The following is a 19,700-nucleotide window of genomic DNA, read 5'->3' as shown; positions in this document are numbered from 1 at the left end:
CACCCGGGCGCGAACGTAACCGCGGAAGAGGGGCAGGCAATCGGGGAGGACGGACCCCCCGACGGCCCGCAACCTGGACCTGTGAATTGCCACCTTGGCCAGGCCCAGGAGCAGACCGACGAGGAGATCCTCCTCCCGGCCCAAGCCCCTCCGCACCGGGTGCCCAAAGATCAGGAGCGTGGGACTGAAGTGCAGCCAGAATTTGAGGAGCAACCCCTTCAGATACTCAAATAGGGGCTGCAACCTCGCACACTCCATATAAATGTGGAACACGGACTCGTCCAGGCCGCAGAAAGTACAGGTGGCCTGGGAGTCCGTGAACCTACTTAAAAGCCTATTGCACGGGACTGCTCTGTGCAGCACCCTCCACCCCAGGTCCCCGATGTAAAGGGGGAAGACTCCCGCGTAGAGAGACCTCCATCGGGGTTTCCCCTCGCCGCCAGATGGCAACGCGGACCGCCAGGGCGTGTCCGGCCGGCTGACGAGGGCGAGGAAGTGGAGAGTGTGCAGGAGCAGCCCATACAGGAAACCCCTCCGCGCCGATTGGAATGGCACGGAGGGCATTTCCGAGAGGCGGCTCGGGTTGTGCGGGACCGGCTCCCGAGGAGGGTTTCGGGGCCTGGGTCCGATGAGCAGTTCCGGCCGAGCGGGGGTCAGCTCGGCCGGGATCGCTCCGCACTCCCGAGCCCCCTCGCTACCCGCAGTGAGGGGCGTCCCGGGGGTTTCGGCTACTCCTCCGCCCGCCGGACCGTCCCCGGAGTCGGCCGCCCGGACAGCCGAGGCGCTCTCCTCCGCCGGCGGGGGAGCGCCCTGACTGGAGGCGACCATGTTCCAGACTCGGAAAAGATCCCGGTAAAAGACAGGCAACTCCCTCAGAGTGGCGCGGCTAACGGACTCCACCGGGAGCTGCGTGTCGTCTTGAAGGCAGTGACACTGGCGGAAAAAATACGTCGCCAGCGCACACCATCTGGGAGGACGCTCGACGTACAGGTATCTCTGCAGGGTCCGAAGGCGGAGAGTCGCAGCCTGGGTGCGGACGCACACCAGCGACTGACCGCCCTCCTCGATCGGGAGACTCAGGACCGCGGCAGAGACCCAGTGTTTCCTCTTGCCCCAGAAGAAATCGACGAGTTTCTTCTGGATCTTGGTGGCAAATACAGGGGGCGGGGCCAAAGTGACCAACCGGTACCACAGCATGGAGGCCACCAGTTGGTTTATGACCAACGCTCGGCCCCTGTAGGAAAGCACTCGGAGCAGTCCTGTCCAGCGCCCCAGCCGAGCGGTGACTTTCGCCTCCAACTCCTGCCAGTTTGCCGGCCAGGCTTCCTCAGCGGGGCTAAGGTGGACTCCCAGATAGAGGAGGTGCGTGGTGCTCCACGCAAAAGGTGTCATCTCCTCCGGCAGGGAGTCCACCCGCCACTGACCAACCAGGAGTCCGGAACATTTCTCCCAATTGATCCTCGCGGAGGACGCGGCAGAAAAGGTCTGCTGGCAGTCGCGCATCCTCCGCGAGTCAACGGGATCTGTGATTGCGAGGAGCACGTCGTCGGCGTAAGCCGAGAGGACGACCTGCATGGCCGGCTCGCGCAGAGCCAATCCCGTCAACCTCCTGCGAAGCAGGCACAGGAAGGGCTCCACGCAGATGGTATACAGTTGGCCGGACATGGGGCACCCCTGACGCACTCCTCTCCCAAATCGAAGGGGCGCCGTCAAGGACCCGTTAACTTTGACTAGACACTCTGCGGCGGCGTATAAAAGTCGGACCCGGGCCACGAAATGCGGCCCGAGTCCGAAAGCGCGCAGAGTCCCGAAAAGGTAATCGTGATCCACCCTGTCGAACGCCTTCTCCTGATCGAGGGAGAGAAAGGCGACCGACTGACCAGTCCTCTGGGAAAGATGGATCAGGTCCCGGACCAGGTGGATGTTGTCCTGGATGGACCGGCCCGGGACCGTGTAGGACTGGTCGGGGTGGATCATGTGGGCCAGCACGGAGCCCAGGCGGGTAGACATAGCCCGGGCAAAGATCTTATAATCCGTGCTGAGGAGGGAGACCGGACGCCAGTTTTTAAGCAGGCGGAGATCGCCCCTCTTCGGCAGCAGGACGATGACCGCCCTGCGCCACGAGAGAGGCATCTCCCCGGTCGCCAGGCTTTCCCCCAGGACCCGCGCGTAATCGTCCCCCAGGACGTCCCAGAACGCCCTGAGGAACTCCACGGTCAACCCATCCAGCCCTGGGGATTTGCCCCTCGAGAGCTGGTGGAGGGCGCCAGTCAGCTCCGCCAACGTGAGCGGAGCCTCCAATCCTTCGGCGCCCTCCGGGCTGACCTGCGGCAGGTCCTCCCACAAAACTCTGCGCGCATCCTCGCTGGACGGATCCGGAGAGAACAACGCACTGTAATACGTCCGGACCAGGAGGCCCATTCCCTCCGGATCCGTGATGGAGGATCCGTCGTCGGCCAGCAGCTCGATGAGCTGCTTACGGACCCCCCGCCATTTTTCCAGCGAGTAGAAGAAGGGTGAGGCGCGGTCCAAATCTTCCAGGATCTGGATCCGCGACCTCACGTACGCGCCTCGGGACCCTATGAGCTGCAGGTTCCTCAGCGCGCCCTTCTTCTCTTTGTACGCCTGCCACAGGGCCGGGTCCGCGACGGCATGACCGAGGCGGGATTCCAAGTCGAGCACCTCCCTCTCAAGGCGCCCGACCTCGGCTTCCCGCCTCTTGGTCGACCCCCTCGCGTACTCCTGACAGAAGACGCGGATGTGAGTCTTGCCCACATCCCACCATAGCCTCAAGGAGGGGAAGCCCCCCTGCTTCCTTCTCCAGTCGGCCCAGAATCGACAGAACGAGTCCCGAAATCGCACGTCCTCCAGCAGCCGGTTGTTAAAGTGCCAGTACGCGGACCCCGCCCGCGTGCGGAGCGGAGTGAACTCCGCCCACACCAGGCGGTGGTCCGAGCACGGCACCAGCCGCATGGAGGCCGCCGAGACGCGGGAGACGTACGCCTGCGAAATGTAGAGGCGGTCGATTCGCGACCCCCCTCCTCCAGACCTCCACGTGAAGGCGCTGGAGTCGGGATGGAGATTCCGCCAGACGTCCACCAAGTTAAGGGAGCTGATCAGTCCCCTCAACTTCTCCACCGACGCTTGGCCGCGCTGGGGACCGGAGCGATCCCCCACCTCGAGGGTGCAGTTAAAATCCCCCCCGAGGATGATGCACTCGCCGCTATCGATGGAGCTCAAGAGAGCGGACACTTCTTCAAAGAAGCGCGCTTGCAAAGCGCCGGGCCTGGGCGCGTACACGTTCACAAAGTGGAGCGGCACGCTACCCAGGCGAACGGCGAGGTGGAGCAAGCGGCCCGGCACTAGCTCCTTGACCCCCAAGATCTCCGGCTGAAAAGTCGGGGCCAACAAGATAGCCACCCCACTAGAAATAGGGGTGAGGTGACTCATGTAGACCCCACCCTGCCACTCCAGGAGCCAGGTGGCTTCGTCTCCCGGAACGGTGTGGGTTTCCTGCAGAAAGCTCACCGCGTATCTCCCTTCCCTAAGGACTGAGAGATTGTGAAATCTGCGGTGAGCCCCTCTGCTGCCGTTGATGTTGAGGCTGGCTATGGTTATCTTCATGTCAAAGGTACGTAAAACCCGTCACCAACAGCTCACTGTGAGGAGGGAGTGGAAGTGCACCTGGCCCTCCACTCCCCCAGCAACCCATTGAGGAACACATTAAAACGGCGCCTCTCAACCAGTTTCACGTCCGCGCGCTTGCCCGCTATCTTAAGGGCGGCACGGACGGACTGGATGATCAGCGCCAGATTCGACCAACGGTCGAGGGCCAGCTGAACTTTATTGCGGCAACCTCTGCAAGCCGCGAGGAAATCCCGGAGTTCCGCCGTGGGGATGAGAGGAGATTCGGTGGGAGGCACGAGGGACTCCACCACCTCACTGGCGATGGAATCAAGATCATCCTCCGTGCCCCGCACCGAATCCCCATCCTCCTCCGGGTCGTCACCGCCAGCGGCCGACACATCTACCACACACTGTGGGGCGGACGTCCCGGCCGCGCCAGCTGGTCCCGCCTCCGTCACGATCCCACCCCCAGGATCGATGGCGGAGGAGTCCTCTCTGGGTTCTATTGTGAAACTGGAGCCTGTAGGCACCAGCGGTTCAGGACCCCCCTCCACCTCCATCCCCAGGCCAATGACTGGTCCAGGGGAGACAGAAGTTCCGGACTCCGGGAAACCAGCCGGAGCCGAGACTGGAGGCGGCGAGAAGAGGCCATCTCCCGCTCCGCCAGCACCCACAGGCCCAGCAGATGGGGCAGCATTCTCAGTTATAACTGGGTCGGGTGTCTCCTGGTTGGTGGTGGACTCCGGCTGGGAGGCCCGACCCTCTGGGGCCTCGCCCTCCCCTTCATTCAGGACACCCGACCCAGTAGCAGTGGCGGAACGGGCGGTTTCCCCAGGCTCCCCCACCACAAGCAGGGCCCCACTTACTCCTTCAGGAGGGGCCTCACGTACCGGGGCCATCCCCTCCCCTCCATCCTGAGGAATAGGGAGCACCTGCCCGGACTTAGCAGCCTTGGTGGTGGCGGTAGGGGGCACCTGAGGACCAGAAACAGGAGGCAGCTCCCCTCCAACAGATGGGCCCTGCACCTCAGGGCCCTGTGTTATTTCTGTGGAGGGGTGCCTTCGCCTCTTTTTCGCACTTGGGCGCGGAGACTCAGAGACCTCCATGTCATCAGAGGCCTCCGCCTCCGCACCCTTTTTTCCTTTTTTAGTCACCCTGGGCCTGAGCCCAGCCCTGGGACAGGTGGATTCCATGGGAATGGGCTTTGGGCTGAGCTCAGGCTCGGGTTGAGTCAAAGTGTCCAGGGGACGCGCCTCACGATGTTTCTTTTTTCCCCGCGTCTTCCTTCCGCTCGGACGGACGCTCCCCTCCCCGCCAGAGGCTGTGAAAACCACAGCCTCCGGAACCGACTGAGCGGTGTCTGTTGGATGTGCGGGGGGAGTGGGAGGAGGTGCTGTGGAACCACTCTGGGCCGCCGAGGTGGAGCTGGCGGCCGGGAGGTTGGGGCAGTTCTTCCGAACATGCCCCACCCCCTTGCAGACGTGGCACCGCGCCCCGTCCGAGGTCCAAAAGACGCGGTAGGCCGTCCCCTGGAACTCCACATTAAATTGGCCCTCCGTGTCCTCCTCCCGCGCCAGCTGCATAAATAACTGGCGGCGGAAGGAGTAGACATGTTGGAGGCTGTGCTCCCGAAGACCAAGCCGGACTGGGGTGATCCCCGACCTCACCTCCCCCAGATGGTGCAGGTGGGGGAGGAGGAGCTCACTGGGAATGAAGGGTGGGACGTTGGACAACATTATCCGATGCGCAGTGGCCCCCAGAGGGTCCACTGGCAGGAAGGTCCCCCCCACAGTGAGCCCTTTACTCAGGGCCAGGGACACCGCCCGCTCAGTCTTCAAAAAGAACACAGCCTTCCCATACATCTTTGAGGCCGCAACAATGGCCGAGGGGCCGACAACCACGGCCATTGCCTTAACGCAGGCCTCAATAGACATGTTGGGGTGGGGATAGCTCTTCACCCCATGGCTGCATGTCAATAATTTAAAGGGTGACGGGGCCACGTGGGCAGCCACAGAAGCTGCAGCTGCGTAGGTAGTAGAGGGCCCCGCCACCGGTGATGAAGGGCTTGCCATGGGTCCAAGAGCTAAACCCACCCCAAATTGTGGACTTGCACACTAAATAACAGATTCACAGAAAAATTTGAAAAGACAAACAAACAAACAAACAACAGGTTAGTGGAGAGGCTGAGGTAAGAGAGGAGAGGCAAAGGCAGGCTGGAAGGGATGACTTGCTTTCTGGAGGTGGTGCTCACAGTACACTTAAAACAAACAGTCTTTGAAGTTGGTCTTCCGGTCTTCTGGTTGGGGGAGTCGTCTTCACCTGGGTCAGCTGAAGCTGCCCAGGCACTATCTATCCCCTTCCGTCTGTTTAGCTGGGCAGCTTCAGCTGACCCAGGTTTGGCAAATTGGGGTGGGGAGGGAGCTTTCCTGTGTGCTTTTGCAGCAGCACAGACTCCTGTTGAATTGGCAGCCCCACCCCTTGTTGTTCCAGCCACTTGTTCCTCCCCCAACAGTCCAAAGTAAATTACTGGTATTCAGCACCCACCTCCAGACAAAGCCTTGTTTCCACAAAATGTCCCTTTCTTCTCTTTAATGGAGACTGTTGTTGGAGTTTTCCTCTGCTTGTTGGTAGCTGCTCTCCCTTGCTCAGTGCAGCTCCTCTCTCCACCTCTGCAACCTCCAACTGCCACCAGCACTGTCAGCTGCACCTCGTTGAGGCTCTCAACACTCAGGCTCCCAAATCAGTGGGCAGCCAATCCCAGTGCTGTACCTGTCCTGGGAGTGTTTGATGGGGACAGTGTAGAGGGAGCTTTACTCTGTATCTAACCCCGTACTGTACCTGTCCTGGGAGTGTTTGATGGGGACAGTGTAGAGGGAGCTTTACTCTGTATCTAACCCCGTACTGTACCTGTCCTGGGAGTGTTTGATGGGGGACAGAGTAGAGGGAGCTTTACTCTGTATCTAACCCCGTACTGTACCTGTCCTGGGAGTGTTTGATGGGGACAGTGTAGAGGGAGCTTTACTCTGTATCTAACCCCGTACTGTACCTGTCCTGGGAGTGTTTGATGGGGGACAGTGTAGAGGGAGATTTACTCTGTATCTAACCCCCGTGCTGTCCCTGTCCTGGGAGTGTTTGATGGGGGACAGTGTAGAGGGAGCTTTACTCTGTATCTAACCCCGTACTGTACCTGTCCTGGGAGTGTTTGATGGGGACAGTGTAGATGGAGCTTTACTCTGTATCTAACCCCGTACTGTACCTGTCCTGGGAGTGTTTGATGGGGACAGTGTAGAGGGAGCTTTACTCTGTATCTAACCCCCGTACTGTACCTGTCCTGGGAGTGTTTGATGGGGGACAGTGTAGAGGGAGCTTTACTCTGTATCTAACCCCGTACTGTACCTGTCCTGGGAGTGTTTGATGGGGACAGTGTAGATGGAGCTTTACTCTGTATCTAACCCCGTACTGTACCTGTCCTGGGAGTGTTTGATGGGGACAGTGTAGATGGAGCTTTACTCTGTATCTAACCCCCGTACTGTACCTGTCCTGGGAGTGTTTGATGGGGACAGTGTAGATGGAGCTTTACTCTGTATCTAACCCTGTGATTCTCTGTCTAGCTGACCGGGGAACTGATTTATTCGCTGTGGCTGTCCATGAGTTTGGACACGCACTCGGTCTCTCACATTCTGCCTCCAGGAATTCCATCATGCGTCCCTATTACCGGGGCCCGGTTGGAGATCCCTTACAGTACCAGCTATCCACTAATGATCGTACTGACATCGAGCGACTGTATGGTGAGGGCTGAGGGAGTAATCACTGCTGGTTTGACATGCTGACTATTTGAACGGCTGATCTCGGCTGAAATACAGAGAGGGCCCAGACTGTTATCTCATTGCATTGGATTTCAGCATTGTGAACAGACTGAGAGACGGAGTGAGAGAATGGGGAGAGAGAGAGAGACAGAACGGGGGAGCGATAGAGTGGAGGGCCAAGAGGGAGAGAAGGGGAGTGAGACAACACAGGGAAGAGGAGAGATGGAGTGGTGGAGTGTGAGAGCACAGAGGGAGAGAAGGGGGGAGGGAGTGAGGAAATGGAGGAGGAGAGGAGAGAGGGAGAGAAGGAATGGAGGAGGAGAGGAGTGAGGGAGTGGGAGAATAGAGGCGGAATGGAGAGAGGGAGTGAGAAAATGGACCTGGAGGGGAGAGGGAGAATGGAGGAGGAGAGGAGAGATGGAGTGAGACAATGGAGCAGGGAAGAGAGAGGGAGTGAGAGAACGGAGGGTGAAAGCAGAGGAGCGAGTTGAACATTTGGGTTTGAGTTTGGCTAAGATTTGGCTGTGGCTTACTGTGACGCCTTCCCTGTCCAAATAGCTTTGTGCCGTTCCCTGTCCAAGGGGTCTGCATGGAAGCAGGAGGGTGAGGGACTGGAGGGAGACTCGAGGCTGCGACACTGAGTGCTCGAATTGGCCCCTAGCATTTTAACAGAGCATCTCCCATGTAAAAGATCAGAGTTCCTGAGAGTGGAACAATGTCGAAGTTCAAAGGGAAAGACAGTGAAAATACGGTCAGGTTACGGTGAAGATATGGTGAGGTTACGGTCAGGTTACGGTGACGATACAGCCGATGTGAGGCTCCGGTGCCCTCCAGCCGAAGGAGGCGAGTAAGGAGCGGACAGGGAGACTAGTGAAACGTCCGGAGCCCGGCAAAGGGCTCACCAGTTCGCCGTCGGCTCTCAGCCCTGGCTACTTCACAGCTAATGTGTTGGAGCGGTAACTCGTTGTCCTTCTCTTCCTGGACAGGCTCGAGGGAATCCAGGAATTACACGGATCTGGAGTCCGGAATCCAAACGTCCCAGCTTCCCTCACTGCCTGAGGATCCGGGAAGAGGCCCGTCTGTACGGTGAGGAACAGACAGTCATCAGGTTAAATAGATCAGTCAACGGAGCAGGGTGTCCTGTACACAGAGAGCGGGTCGTCCCGTTACTCCAGCGTGCTGCACCGCCGGCATCCCGTTAATCCAGTCCCCTCCCCCCGGGAATCCTGTTAATCCAGTCCCCTCCCCACGGGAATCCCGTTAATCCAGTCCCCTCCCCCCGGGAATCCTGTTAATCCAGTCCCCTCCCCCCGGGAATCCCGTTAATCCAGTCCCCTCCCCCCGGGAATCCCGTTAATCCAGTCCCCTCCCCCCGGGAATCCTGTTAATCCAGTCCCATCCCCCCGGGAATCCTGTTAATCCAGTCCCCTCCCCCCGGGAATCCCGTTAATCCAGTCCCCTCCCCCCGGGAATCCTGTTAATCCAGTCCCATCCCCCCGGGAATCCTGTTAATCCAGTCCCCTCCCCCCGGGAATCCCGTTAATCCAGTCCCCTCCCCCCGGGAATCCTGTTAATCCAGTCCCCTCCCCCCGGGAATCCTGTTAATCCAGTCCCCTCCCCCCTGGGTATCCTGTTAATCCAGTCCCATCCCCCCGGGAATCCTGTTAATCCAGTCCCCTCCCCCCGGGTATCCTGTTAATCCAGTCCCCTCCCCCCGGGAATCCTGTTAATCCAGTCCCCTCCCCCCCTGGGTATCCTGTTAATCCAGTCCCATCCCCCCGGGAATCCTGTTAATCCAGTCCCCTCCCCCCTGGGTATCCTGTTAATCCAGTCCCATCCCCCCGGGAATCCTGTTAATCCAGTCCCCTCCCCCCGGGAATCCTGTTAATCCAGTCCCCTCCCCCCGGGTATCCTGTTAATCCAGTCCCATCCCCCCGGGAATCCTGTTAATCCAGTCCCCTCCCCCCGGGAATCCTGTTAATCCAGTCCCCTCCCCCCTGGGTATCCTGTTAATCCAGTCCCATCCCCCCGGGAATCCTGTTAATCCAGTCCCCTCCCCCCGGGTATCCTGTTAATCCAGTCCCCTCCCCCCGGGAATCCTGTTAATCCAGTCCCCTCCCCCCGGGCATCCTGTTAATCCAGTCCCCTCCCCCCGGGAATCCTGTTAATCCAGTCCCATCCCCCCGGGAATCCTGTTAATCCAGTCCCCTCCCCCCGGGTATCCTGTTAATCCAGTCCCCTCCCCCCGGGAATCCTGTTAATCCAGTCCCCTCCCCCCGGGAATCCTGTTAATCCAGTCCCCTCCCCTCAGGGCATCCTGTTAATCCAGTCCCCTCCCCCCGGGAATCCTGTTAATCCAGTCCCCTCCCCCCGGGAATCCTGTTAATCCAGTCCCCTCCCCCTCAGGGCATCCTGTTAATCCAGTCCCCTCCCCCCTGGGCATCCTGTTAATCCAGTCCCCTCCCCCCTGGGCATCCTGTTAATCCAGTCCCCTCCCCCTCAGGGCATCCTGTTAATCCAGTCCCCTCCCCCCTGGGCATCCTGTTAATCCAGTCCCCTCCCCCCTGGGCATCCTGTTAATCCAGTCCCCTCCCCCCTGGGCATCCTGTTAATCCAGTCCCCTCCCCCTCAGGGCATCCTGTTAATCCAGTCCCCTCCCCCCGGGCATCCTGTTAATCCAGTCCCCTCCCCCCTGGGCATCCTGTTAATCCAGTCCCCTCCCCCCGGGCATCCTGTTAATCCAGTCCCCTCCCCCCTGGGCATCCTGTTAATCCAGTCCCCTCCCCCCTGGGCATCCTGTTAATCCAGTCCCCTCCCCCTCAGGGCATCCTGTTAATCCAGTCCCCTCCCTGGGCATCCTGTTAATCCAGTCCCCTCCCCCCGGGAATCCTGTTAATCCAGTCCCCTCCCCCCGGGAATCCTGTTAATCCAGTCCCCTCCCCTCAGGGCATCCTGTTAATCCAGTCCCCTCCCCCCGGGAATCCTGTTAATCCAGTCCCCTCCCCCTCAGGGCATCCTGTTAATCCAGTCCCCTCCCCCCTGGGCATCCTGTTAATCCAGTCCCCTCCCCCTCAGGGCATCCTGTTAATCCAGTCCCCTCCCCCCTGGGCATCCTGTTAATCCAGTCCCCTCCCCCCTGGGCATCCTGTTAATCCAGTCCCCTCCCCCTCAGGGCATCCTGTTAATCCAGTCCCCTCCCCCCGGGCATCCTGTTAATCCAGTCCCCTCCCCCCTGGGCATCCTGTTAATCCAGTCCCCTCCCCCCGGGCATCCTGTTAATCCAGTCCCCTCCCCCCTGGGCATCCTGTTAATCCAGTCCCCTCCCCCCTGGGTATCCTGTTAATCCAGTCCCCTCCCCCCTGGGCATCCTGTTAATCCAGTCCCCTCCCCCCTGGGCATCCTGTTAATCCAGTCCCCTCCCCCTCAGGGCATCCTGTTAATCCAGTCCCCTCCCTGGGCATCCTGTTAATCCAGTCCCCTCCCCCCTGGGCATCCTGTTAATCCAGTCCTCTCCCCCCGGGCATCCTGTTAATCCAGTCCCCTCCCCTCAGGGCATCCTGTTAATCCAGTCCCCTCCCCCCGGGAATCCTGTTAATCCAGTCCCCTCCCCTCAGGGCATCCTGTTAATCCAGTCCCCTCCCCCCGGGAATCCTGTTAATCCAGTCCCCTCCCCTCAGGGCATCCTGTTAATCCAGTCCCCTCCCCCCGGGAATCCTGTTAATCCAGTCCCCTCCCCTCAGGGCATCCTGTTAATCCAGTCCCCTCCCCCCTGGGCATCCTGTTAATCCAGTCCCCTCCCCCCTGGGCATCCTGTTAATCCAGTCCCCTCCCCCCTGGGTATCCTGTTAATCCAGTCCCCTCCCCCCTGGGTATCCTGTTAATCCAGTCCCCTCCCCTCAGGGCATCCTGTTAATCCAGTCCCCTCCCCCCTGGGCATCCTGTTAATCCAGTCCCCTCCCCCCGGGCATCCTGTTAATCCAGTCCCCTCCCCCCTGGGCATCCTGTTAATCCAGTCCCCTCCCCCCGAGAATCCTGTTAATCCAGTCCCCTCCCCCCGAGAATCCTGTTAATCCAGTCCCCTCCCCCCTGGGCATCCTGTTAATCCAGTCCCCTCCCCCCTGGGCATCCTGTTAATCCAGTCCCCTCCCCCCTGGGCATCCTGTTAATCCAGTCCCCTCCCCCCTGGGCATCCTGTTAATCCAGTCCCCTCCCCACCGGGCATCCTGTTAATCCAGTCCCCTCCCCCCTGGGCATCCTGTTAATCCAGTCCCCTCCCCACCGGGCATCCTGTTAATCCAGTCCCCTCCCCCCTGGGCATCCTGTTAATCCAGTCCCCTCCCCCCGAGAATCCTGTTAATCCAGTCCCCTCCCCCCTGGGCATCCTGTTAATCCAGTCCCCTCCCCCCTGGGCATCCTGTTAATCCAGTCCCCTCCCCCCTGGGCATCCTGTTAATCCAGTCCCCTCCTCCCTGGGCATCCTGTTAAACCAGTCCCCTCCCCCGGGAATCCTGTTAATCCAGTCCCCTCCCCTCCCTGGGCATCCTGTTAAACCAGTTCCCTCCCCCGGGAATCCTGTTAATCCAGTCCCCTCCCCCGGGAATCCCGTTAATCCAGTCCCCTCCCCTCCCTGGGCATCCTGTTAATCCAGTCCCCTCCCCCCGGGAATCCTGTTGATCCAGTCCCCTCCCCCCTGGGCATCCTGTTAATCCAGTCCTCTCCCCTCCCTGGGCATCCTGTTAAACCAGTTCCCTCCCCCGGGAATCCTGTTAATCCAGTCCCCTCCCCCGGGAATCCCGTTAATCCAGTCCCCTCCCCTCCCTGGGCATCCTGTTAATCCAGTCCCCTCCCCCCGGGAATCCTGTTAAACCAGTTCCCTCCCCCGGGAATCCCGTTAATCCAGTCCCCTCCCCTCCCTGGGCATCCTGTTAATCCAGTCCCCTCCCCCCGGGCATCCTGTTAATCCAGTCCCCTCCCCCCGGGAATCCTGTTAATCCAGTCCCCTCCCCCCGGGAATCCTGTTAATCCAGTCCCCTCCCCCCTGGGCATCCTGTTAATCCAGTCCCCTCCCCCCGAGAATCCAGTTAATCCAGTCCCCTCCCCCCGAGAATCCTGTTAATCCAGTCCCCTCCCCCCGGGAATCCTGTTAATCCAGTCCCCTCCCCCCGGGAATCCTGTTAATCCAGTCCCCTCCCCCCTGGGCATCCTGTTAATCCAGTCCCCTCCCCCGGGAATCCTGTTAATCCAGTCCCCTCCCCCGGGAATCCTGTTAATCCAGTCCCCTCCCCCCTGGGCATCCTGTTGATCCAGTCCCCTCCCCCCGGGCATCCTGTTAATCCAGTCCCCTCCCCCCTGGGCATCCTGTTAATCCAGTCCCCTCCCCCCTGGGCATCCTGTTAACCCAGTCCCCTCCCCCCGGGCATCCTGTTAATCCAGTCCCCTCCCCCCTGGGCATCCTGTTAATCCAGTCCCCTCCCCCCTGGGCATCCTGTTAATCCAGTCCCCTCCCCCCTGGGTATCCTGTTAATCCAGTCCCCTCCCCCCGGGAATCCTGTTAATCCAGTCCCCTCCCCCCTGGGCATCCTGTTAATCCAGTCCCCTCCCCCCGAGAATCCTGTTAATCCTGTCACCTCCCCCCTGGGTATCCTGTTAATCCAGTCCCCTCCCCCCTGGGTATCCTGTTAATCCAGTCCCCTCCCCCCGAGAATCCTGTTAATCCAGTCCCCTCCCCCTGGGCATCCTGTTAATCCAGTCCCCTCCCCCCTGGGCATCCTGTTAATCCAGTCCCCTCCCCCCTGGGCATCCTGTTAATCCAGTCCCCTCCCCCCTGGGTATCCTGTTAATCCAGTCCCCTCCCCCCTGGGTATCCTGTTGATCCAGTCCCCTCCCCCCTGGGTATCCTGTTAATCCAGTCCCCTCCCCTCAGGGCATCCTGTTAATCCAGTCCCCTCCCCCCGAGAATCCTGTTAATCCAGTCCCCTCCCCCCTGGGTATCCTGTTAATCCAGTCCCCTCCCCCCTGGGCATCCTGTTAATCCAGTCCCCTCCCCCCGAGAATCCTGTTAATCCAGTCCCCTCCCCCTGGGTATCCTGTTAATCCAGTCCCCTCCCCCCTGGGTATCCTGTTAATCCAGTCCCCTCCCCCCTGGGTATCCTGTTAATCCAGTCCCCTCCCCTCAGGGCATCCTGTTAATCCAGTCCCCTCCCCCCGAGAATCCTGTTAATCCAGTCCCCTCCCCCCGGGAATCCTGTTAATCCAGTCCCCTCCCCCCTGGGTATCCTGTTAATCCAGTCCCCTCCCCCCTGGGCATCCTGTTAATCCAGTCCCCTCCCCCCTGGGTATCCTGTTAATCCAGTCCCCTCCCCCCTGGGCATCCTGTTAATCCAGTCCCCTCCCCCCTGGGCATCCTGTTAATCCAGTCCCCTCCCCCCGGGAATCCTGTTAATCCAGTCCCCTCCCCCCTGGGCATCCTGTTAATCCAGTCCCCTCCCCCCGAGAATCCTGTTAATCCAGTCCCCTCCCCCCGGGAATCCTGTTAATCCAGTCCCCTCCCCCCTGGGTATCCTGTTAATCCAGTCCCCTCCCCCCTGGGCATCCTGTTAATCCAGTCCCCTCCCCCCTGGGTATCCTGTTAATCCAGTCCCCTCCCCCCTGGGTATCCTGTTAATCCAGTCCCCTCCCCCCTGGGTATCCTGTTAATCCAGTCCCCTCCCCTCAGGGCATCCTGTTAATCCAGTCCCCTCCCCCCGGGAATCCTGTTAATCCAGTCCCCTCCCCCCTGGGCATCCTGTTAATCCAGTCCCCTCCCCCCGAGAATCCTGTTAATCCAGTCCCCTCCCCCTGGGCATCCTGTTAATCCAGTCCCCTCCCCCCTGGGCATCCTGTTAATCCAGTCCCCTCCCCCCTGGGCATCCTGTTAATCCAGTCCCCTCCCCCCTGGGTATCCTGTTAATCCAGTCCCCTCCCCCCTGGGTATCCTGTTGATCCAGTCCCCTCCCCCCTGGGTATCCTGTTAATCCAGTCCCCTCCCCTCAGGGCATCCTGTTAATCCAGTCCCCTCCCCCCGAGAATCCTGTTAATCCAGTCCCCTCCCCCCTGGGTATCCTGTTAATCCAGTCCCCTCCCCCCTGGGCATCCTGTTAATCCAGTCCCCTCCCCCCGAGAATCCTGTTAATCCAGTCCCCTCCCCCTGGGTATCCTGTTAATCCAGTCCCCTCCCCCCTGGGTATCCTGTTAATCCAGTCCCCTCCCCCCTGGGTATCCTGTTAATCCAGTCCCCTCCCCTCAGGGCATCCTGTTAATCCAGTCCCCTCCCCCCGAGAATCCTGTTAATCCAGTCCCCTCCCCCCGGGAATCCTGTTAATCCAGTCCCCTCCCCCCTGGGTATCCTGTTAATCCAGTCCCCTCCCCCCTGGGCATCCTGTTAATCCAGTCCCCTCCCCCCTGGGTATCCTGTTAATCCAGTCCCCTCCCCCCTGGGCATCCTGTTAATCCAGTCCCCTCCCCCCTGGGCATCCTGTTAATCCAGTCCCCTCCCCCCGGGAATCCTGTTAATCCAGTCCCCTCCCCCCTGGGCATCCTGTTAATCCAGTCCCCTCCCCCCGAGAATCCTGTTAATCCAGTCCCCTCCCCCCGGGAATCCTGTTAATCCAGTCCCCTCCCCCCTGGGTATCCTGTTAATCCAGTCCCCTCCCCCCTGGGCATCCTGTTAATCCAGTCCCCTCCCCCCTGGGTATCCTGTTAATCCAGTCCCCTCCCCCCTGGGTATCCTGTTAATCCAGTCCCCTCCCCCCTGGGTATCCTGTTAATCCAGTCCCCTCCCCTCAGGGCATCCTGTTAATCCAGTCCCCTCCCCCCGAGAATCCTGTTAATCCAGTCCCCTCCCCCCGGGAATCCTGTTAATCCAGTCCCCTCCCCCCTGGGTATCCTGTTAATCCAGTCCCCTCCCCCCGAGAATCCTGTTAATCCAGTCCCCTCCCCCTGGGCATCCTGTTAATCCAGTCCCCTCCCCCCTGGGCATCCTGTTAATCCAGTCCCCTCCCCCCTGGGCATCCTGTTAATCCAGTCCCCTCCCCCCTGGGTATCCTGTTAATCCAGTCCCCTCCCCCCTGGGTATCCTGTTGATCCAGTCCCCTCCCCCCTGGGTATCCTGTTAATCCAGTCCCCTCCCCTCAGGGCATCCTGTTAATCCAGTCCCCTCCCCCCGAGAATCCTGTTAATCCAGTCCCCTCCCCCCTGGGTATCCTGTTAATCCAGTCCCCTCCCCCCTGGGCATCCTGTTAATCCAGTCCCCTCCCCCCGAGAATCCTGTTAATCCAGTCCCCTCCCCCCTGGGCATCCTGTTAATCCAGTCCCCTCCCCCCTGGGCATCCTGTTAATCCAGTCCCCTCCCCCCTGGGCATCCTGTTAATCCAGTCCCCTCCCCCTCAGGGCATCCTGTTAATCCAGTCCCCTCCCCCCGGGCATCCTGTTAATCCAGTCCCCTCCCCCCTGGGCATCCTGTTAATCCAGTCCCCTCCCCCCGGGCATCCTGTTAATCCAGTCCCCTCCCCCCTGGGCATCCTGTTAATCCAGTCCCCTCCCCCCTGGGCATCCTGTTAATCCAGTCCCCTCCCCCTCAGGGCATCCTGTTAATCCAGTCCCCTCCCTGGGCATCCTGTTAATCCAGTCCCCTCCCCCCGGGAATCCTGTTAATCCAGTCCCCTCCCCCCGGGAATCCTGTTAATCCAGTCCCCTCCCCTCAGGGCATCCTGTTAATCCAGTCCCCTCCCCCCGGGAATCCTGTTAATCCAGTCCCCTCCCCCTCAGGGCATCCTGTTAATCCAGTCCCCTCCCCCCTGGGCATCCTGTTAATCCAGTCCCCTCCCCCTCAGGGCATCCTGTTAATCCAGTCCCCTCCCCCCTGGGCATCCTGTTAATCCAGTCCCCTCCCCCCTGGGCATCCTGTTAATCCAGTCCCCTCCCCCTCAGGGCATCCTGTTAATCCAGTCCCCTCCCCCCGGGCATCCTGTTAATCCAGTCCCCTCCCCCCTGGGCATCCTGTTAATCCAGTCCCCTCCCCCCGGGCATCCTGTTAATCCAGTCCCCTCCCCCCTGGGCATCCTGTTAATCCAGTCCCCTCCCCCCTGGGTATCCTGTTAATCCAGTCCCCTCCCCCCTGGGCATCCTGTTAATCCAGTCCCCTCCCCCCTGGGCATCCTGTTAATCCAGTCCCCTCCCCCTCAGGGCATCCTGTTAATCCAGTCCCCTCCCTGGGCATCCTGTTAATCCAGTCCCCTCCCCCCTGGGCATCCTGTTAATCCAGTCCTCTCCCCCCGGGCATCCTGTTAATCCAGTCCCCTCCCCTCAGGGCATCCTGTTAATCCAGTCTCCTCCCCCCGGGAATCCTGTTAATCCAGTCCCCTCCCCTCAGGGCATCCTGTTAATCCAGTCCCCTCCCCCCGGGAATCCTGTTAATCCAGTCCCCTCCCCTCAGGGCATCCTGTTAATCCAGTCCCCTCCCCCCGGGAATCCTGTTAATCCAGTCCCCTCCCCTCAGGGCATCCTGTTAATCCAGTCCCCTCCCCCCTGGGCATCCTGTTAATCCAGTCCCCTCCCCCCTGGGCATCCTGTTAATCCAGTCCCCTCCCCCCTGGGCATCCTGTTAATCCAGTCCCCTCCCCCCTGGGTATCCTGGTAATCCAGTCCCCTCCCCCCTGGGTATCCTGTTAATCCAGTCCCCTCCCCTCAGGGCATCCTGTTAATCCAGTCCCCTCCCCCCTGGGCATCCTGTTAATCCAGTCCCCTCCCCCCGGGCATCCTGTTAATCCAGTCCCCTCCCCCCTGGGCATCCTGTTAATCCAGTCCCCTCCCCCCGAGAATCCTGTTAATCCAGTCCCCTCCCCCCGAGAATCCTGTTAATCCAGTCCCCTCCCCCCTGGGTATCCTGTTAATCCAGTCCCCTCCCCTCAGGGCATCCTGTTAATCCAGTCCCCTCCCCCCTGGGCATCCTGTTAATCCAGTCCCCTCCCCCCTGGGCATCCTGTTAATCCAGTCCCCTCCCCCCTGGGCATCCTGTTAATCCAGTCCCCTCCCCCCTGGGCATCCTGTTAATCCAGTCCCCTCCCCACCGGGCATCCTGTTAATCCAGTCCCCTCCCCCCTGGGCATCCTGTTAATCCAGTCCCCTCCCCACCGGGCATCCTGTTAATCCAGTCCCCTCCCCCCTGGGCATCCTGTTAATCCAGTCCCCTCCCCCCGAGAATCCTGTTAATCCAGTCCCCTCCCCCCTGGGCATCCTGTTAATCCAGTCCCCTCCCCCCTGGGCATCCTGTTAATCCAGTCCCCTCCCCCCTGGGCATCCTGTTAATCCAGTCCCCTCCTCCCTGGGCATCCTGTTAAACCAGTCCCCTCCCCCGGGAATCCTGTTAATCCAGTCCCCTCCCCTCCCTGGGCATCCTGTTAAACCAGTTCCCTCCCCCGGGAATCCTGTTAATCCAGTCCCCTCCCCCGGGAATCCCGTTAATCCAGTCCCCTCCCCTCCCTGGGCATCCTGTTAATCCAGTCCCCTCCCCCCGGGAATCCTGTTGATCCAGTCCCCTCCCCCCTGGGCATCCTGTTAATCCAGTCCTCTCCCCTCCCTGGGCATCCTGTTAAACCAGTTCCCTCCCCCGGGAATCCTGTTAATCCAGTCCCCTCCCCCGGGAATCCCGTTAATCCAGTCCCCTCCCCTCCCTGGGCATCCTGTTAATCCAGTCCCCTCCCCCCGGGAATCCTGTTAAACCAGTTCCCTCCCCCGGGAATCCCGTTAATCCAGTCCCCTCCCCTCCCTGGGCATCCTGTTAATCCAGTCCCCTCCCCCCGGGCATCCTGTTAATCCAGTCCCCTCCCCCCGGGAATCCTGTTAATCCAGTCCCCTCCCCCCGGGAATCCTGTTAATCCAGTCCCCTCCCCCCTGGGCATCCTGTTAATCCAGTCCCCTCCCCCCGAGAATCCTGTTAATCCAGTCCCCTCCCCCCGAGAATCCTGTTAATCCAGTCCCCTCCCCCCGGGAATCCTGTTAATCCAGTCCCCTCCCCCCGGGAATCCTGTTAATCCAGTCCCCTCCCCCCTGGGCATCCTGTTAATCCAGTCCCCTCCCCCGGGAATCCTGTTAATCCAGTCCCCTCCCCCGGGAATCCTGTTAATCCAGTCCCCTCCCCCCTGGGCATCCTGTTGATCCAGTCCCCTCCCCCCGGGCATCCTGTTAATCCAGTCCCCTCCCCCCTGGGCATCCTGTTAATCCAGTCCCCTCCCCCCTGGGCATCCTGTTAACCCAGTCCCCTCCCCCCGGGCATCCTGTTAATCCAGTCCCCTCCCCCCTGGGCATCCTGTTAATCCAGTCCCCTCCCCCCAAGAATCCTGTTAATCCAGTCCCCTCCCCCCCGGGTATCCTGTTAATCCAGTCCCCTCCCCCCTGGGTATCCTGTTAATCCAGTCCCCTCCCCCCTGGGCATCCTGTTAATCCAGTCCCCTCCCCCCTGGGTATCCTGTTAATCCAGTCCCCTCCCCCCGGGAATCCTGTTAATCCAGTCCCCTCCCCCCTGGGCATCCTGTTAATCCAGTCCCCTCCCCCCGAGAATCCTGTTAATCCTGTCACCTCCCCCCTGGGTATCCTGTTAATCCAGTCCCCTCCCCCCTGGGTATCCTGTTAATCCAGTCCCCTCCCCCCGAGAATCCTGTTAATCCAGTCCCCTCCCCCTGGGCATCCTGTTAATCCAGTCCCCTCCCCCCTGGGCATCCTGTTAATCCAGTCCCCTCCCCCCTGGGCATCCTGTTAATCCAGTCCCCTCCCCCCTGGGTATCCTGTTAATCCAGTCCCCTCCCCCCTGGGTATCCTGTTGATCCAGTCCCCTCCCCCCTGGGTATCCTGTTAATCCAGTCCCCTCCCCTCAGGGCATCCTGTTAATCCAGTCCCCTCCCCCCTGGGCATCCTGTTAATCCAGTCCCCTCCCCCCGAGAATCCTGTTAATCCAGTCCCCTCCCCCTGGGTATCCTGTTAATCCAGTCCCCTCCCCCCTGGGTATCCTGTTAATCCAGTCCCCTCCCCCCTGGGTATCCTGTTAATCCAGTCCCCTCCCCCCTGGGTATCCTGTTAATCCAGTCCCCTCCCCTCAGGGCATCCTGTTAATCCAGTCCCCTCCCCCCGAGAATCCTGTTAATCCAGTCCCCTCCCCCCGGGAATCCTGTTAATCCAGTCCCCTCCCCCCTGGGTATCCTGTTAATCCAGTCCCCTCCCCCCTGGGCATCCTGT

The 19,700-nt window shown here is 60.4% G+C and overlaps 1 protein-coding gene across 1 annotated transcript in view; it reads left to right on the top strand.

The window, feature by feature from the left end:
- LOC137385203 (matrix metalloproteinase-17-like) overlaps nucleotides 1-19,700 on the top strand; it is a 103,695-nt gene that overhangs the window by 65,613 nt on the left and 18,382 nt on the right. Inside the window, exons 5-7 of the mRNA XM_068060192.1 lie at nucleotides 7,239-7,410; nucleotides 8,125-8,245; nucleotides 8,420-8,541. Coding sequence (XP_067916293.1) covers nucleotides 7,239-7,410; nucleotides 8,125-8,245; nucleotides 8,420-8,541 — 415 coding nt within the window. The remainder of the gene's footprint in view (nucleotides 1-7,238; nucleotides 7,411-8,124; nucleotides 8,246-8,419; nucleotides 8,542-19,700) is intronic.

Source organism: Heterodontus francisci, chromosome 28, assembly GCF_036365525.1.
Source record: "Heterodontus francisci isolate sHetFra1 chromosome 28, sHetFra1.hap1, whole genome shotgun sequence".
Classification (NCBI taxonomy): Eukaryota; Metazoa; Chordata; class Chondrichthyes; order Heterodontiformes; family Heterodontidae; genus Heterodontus; species Heterodontus francisci.
Note: the sequence above shows the minus strand (reverse complement) of the source record. Positions and strands in the feature narration are given on the sequence as shown.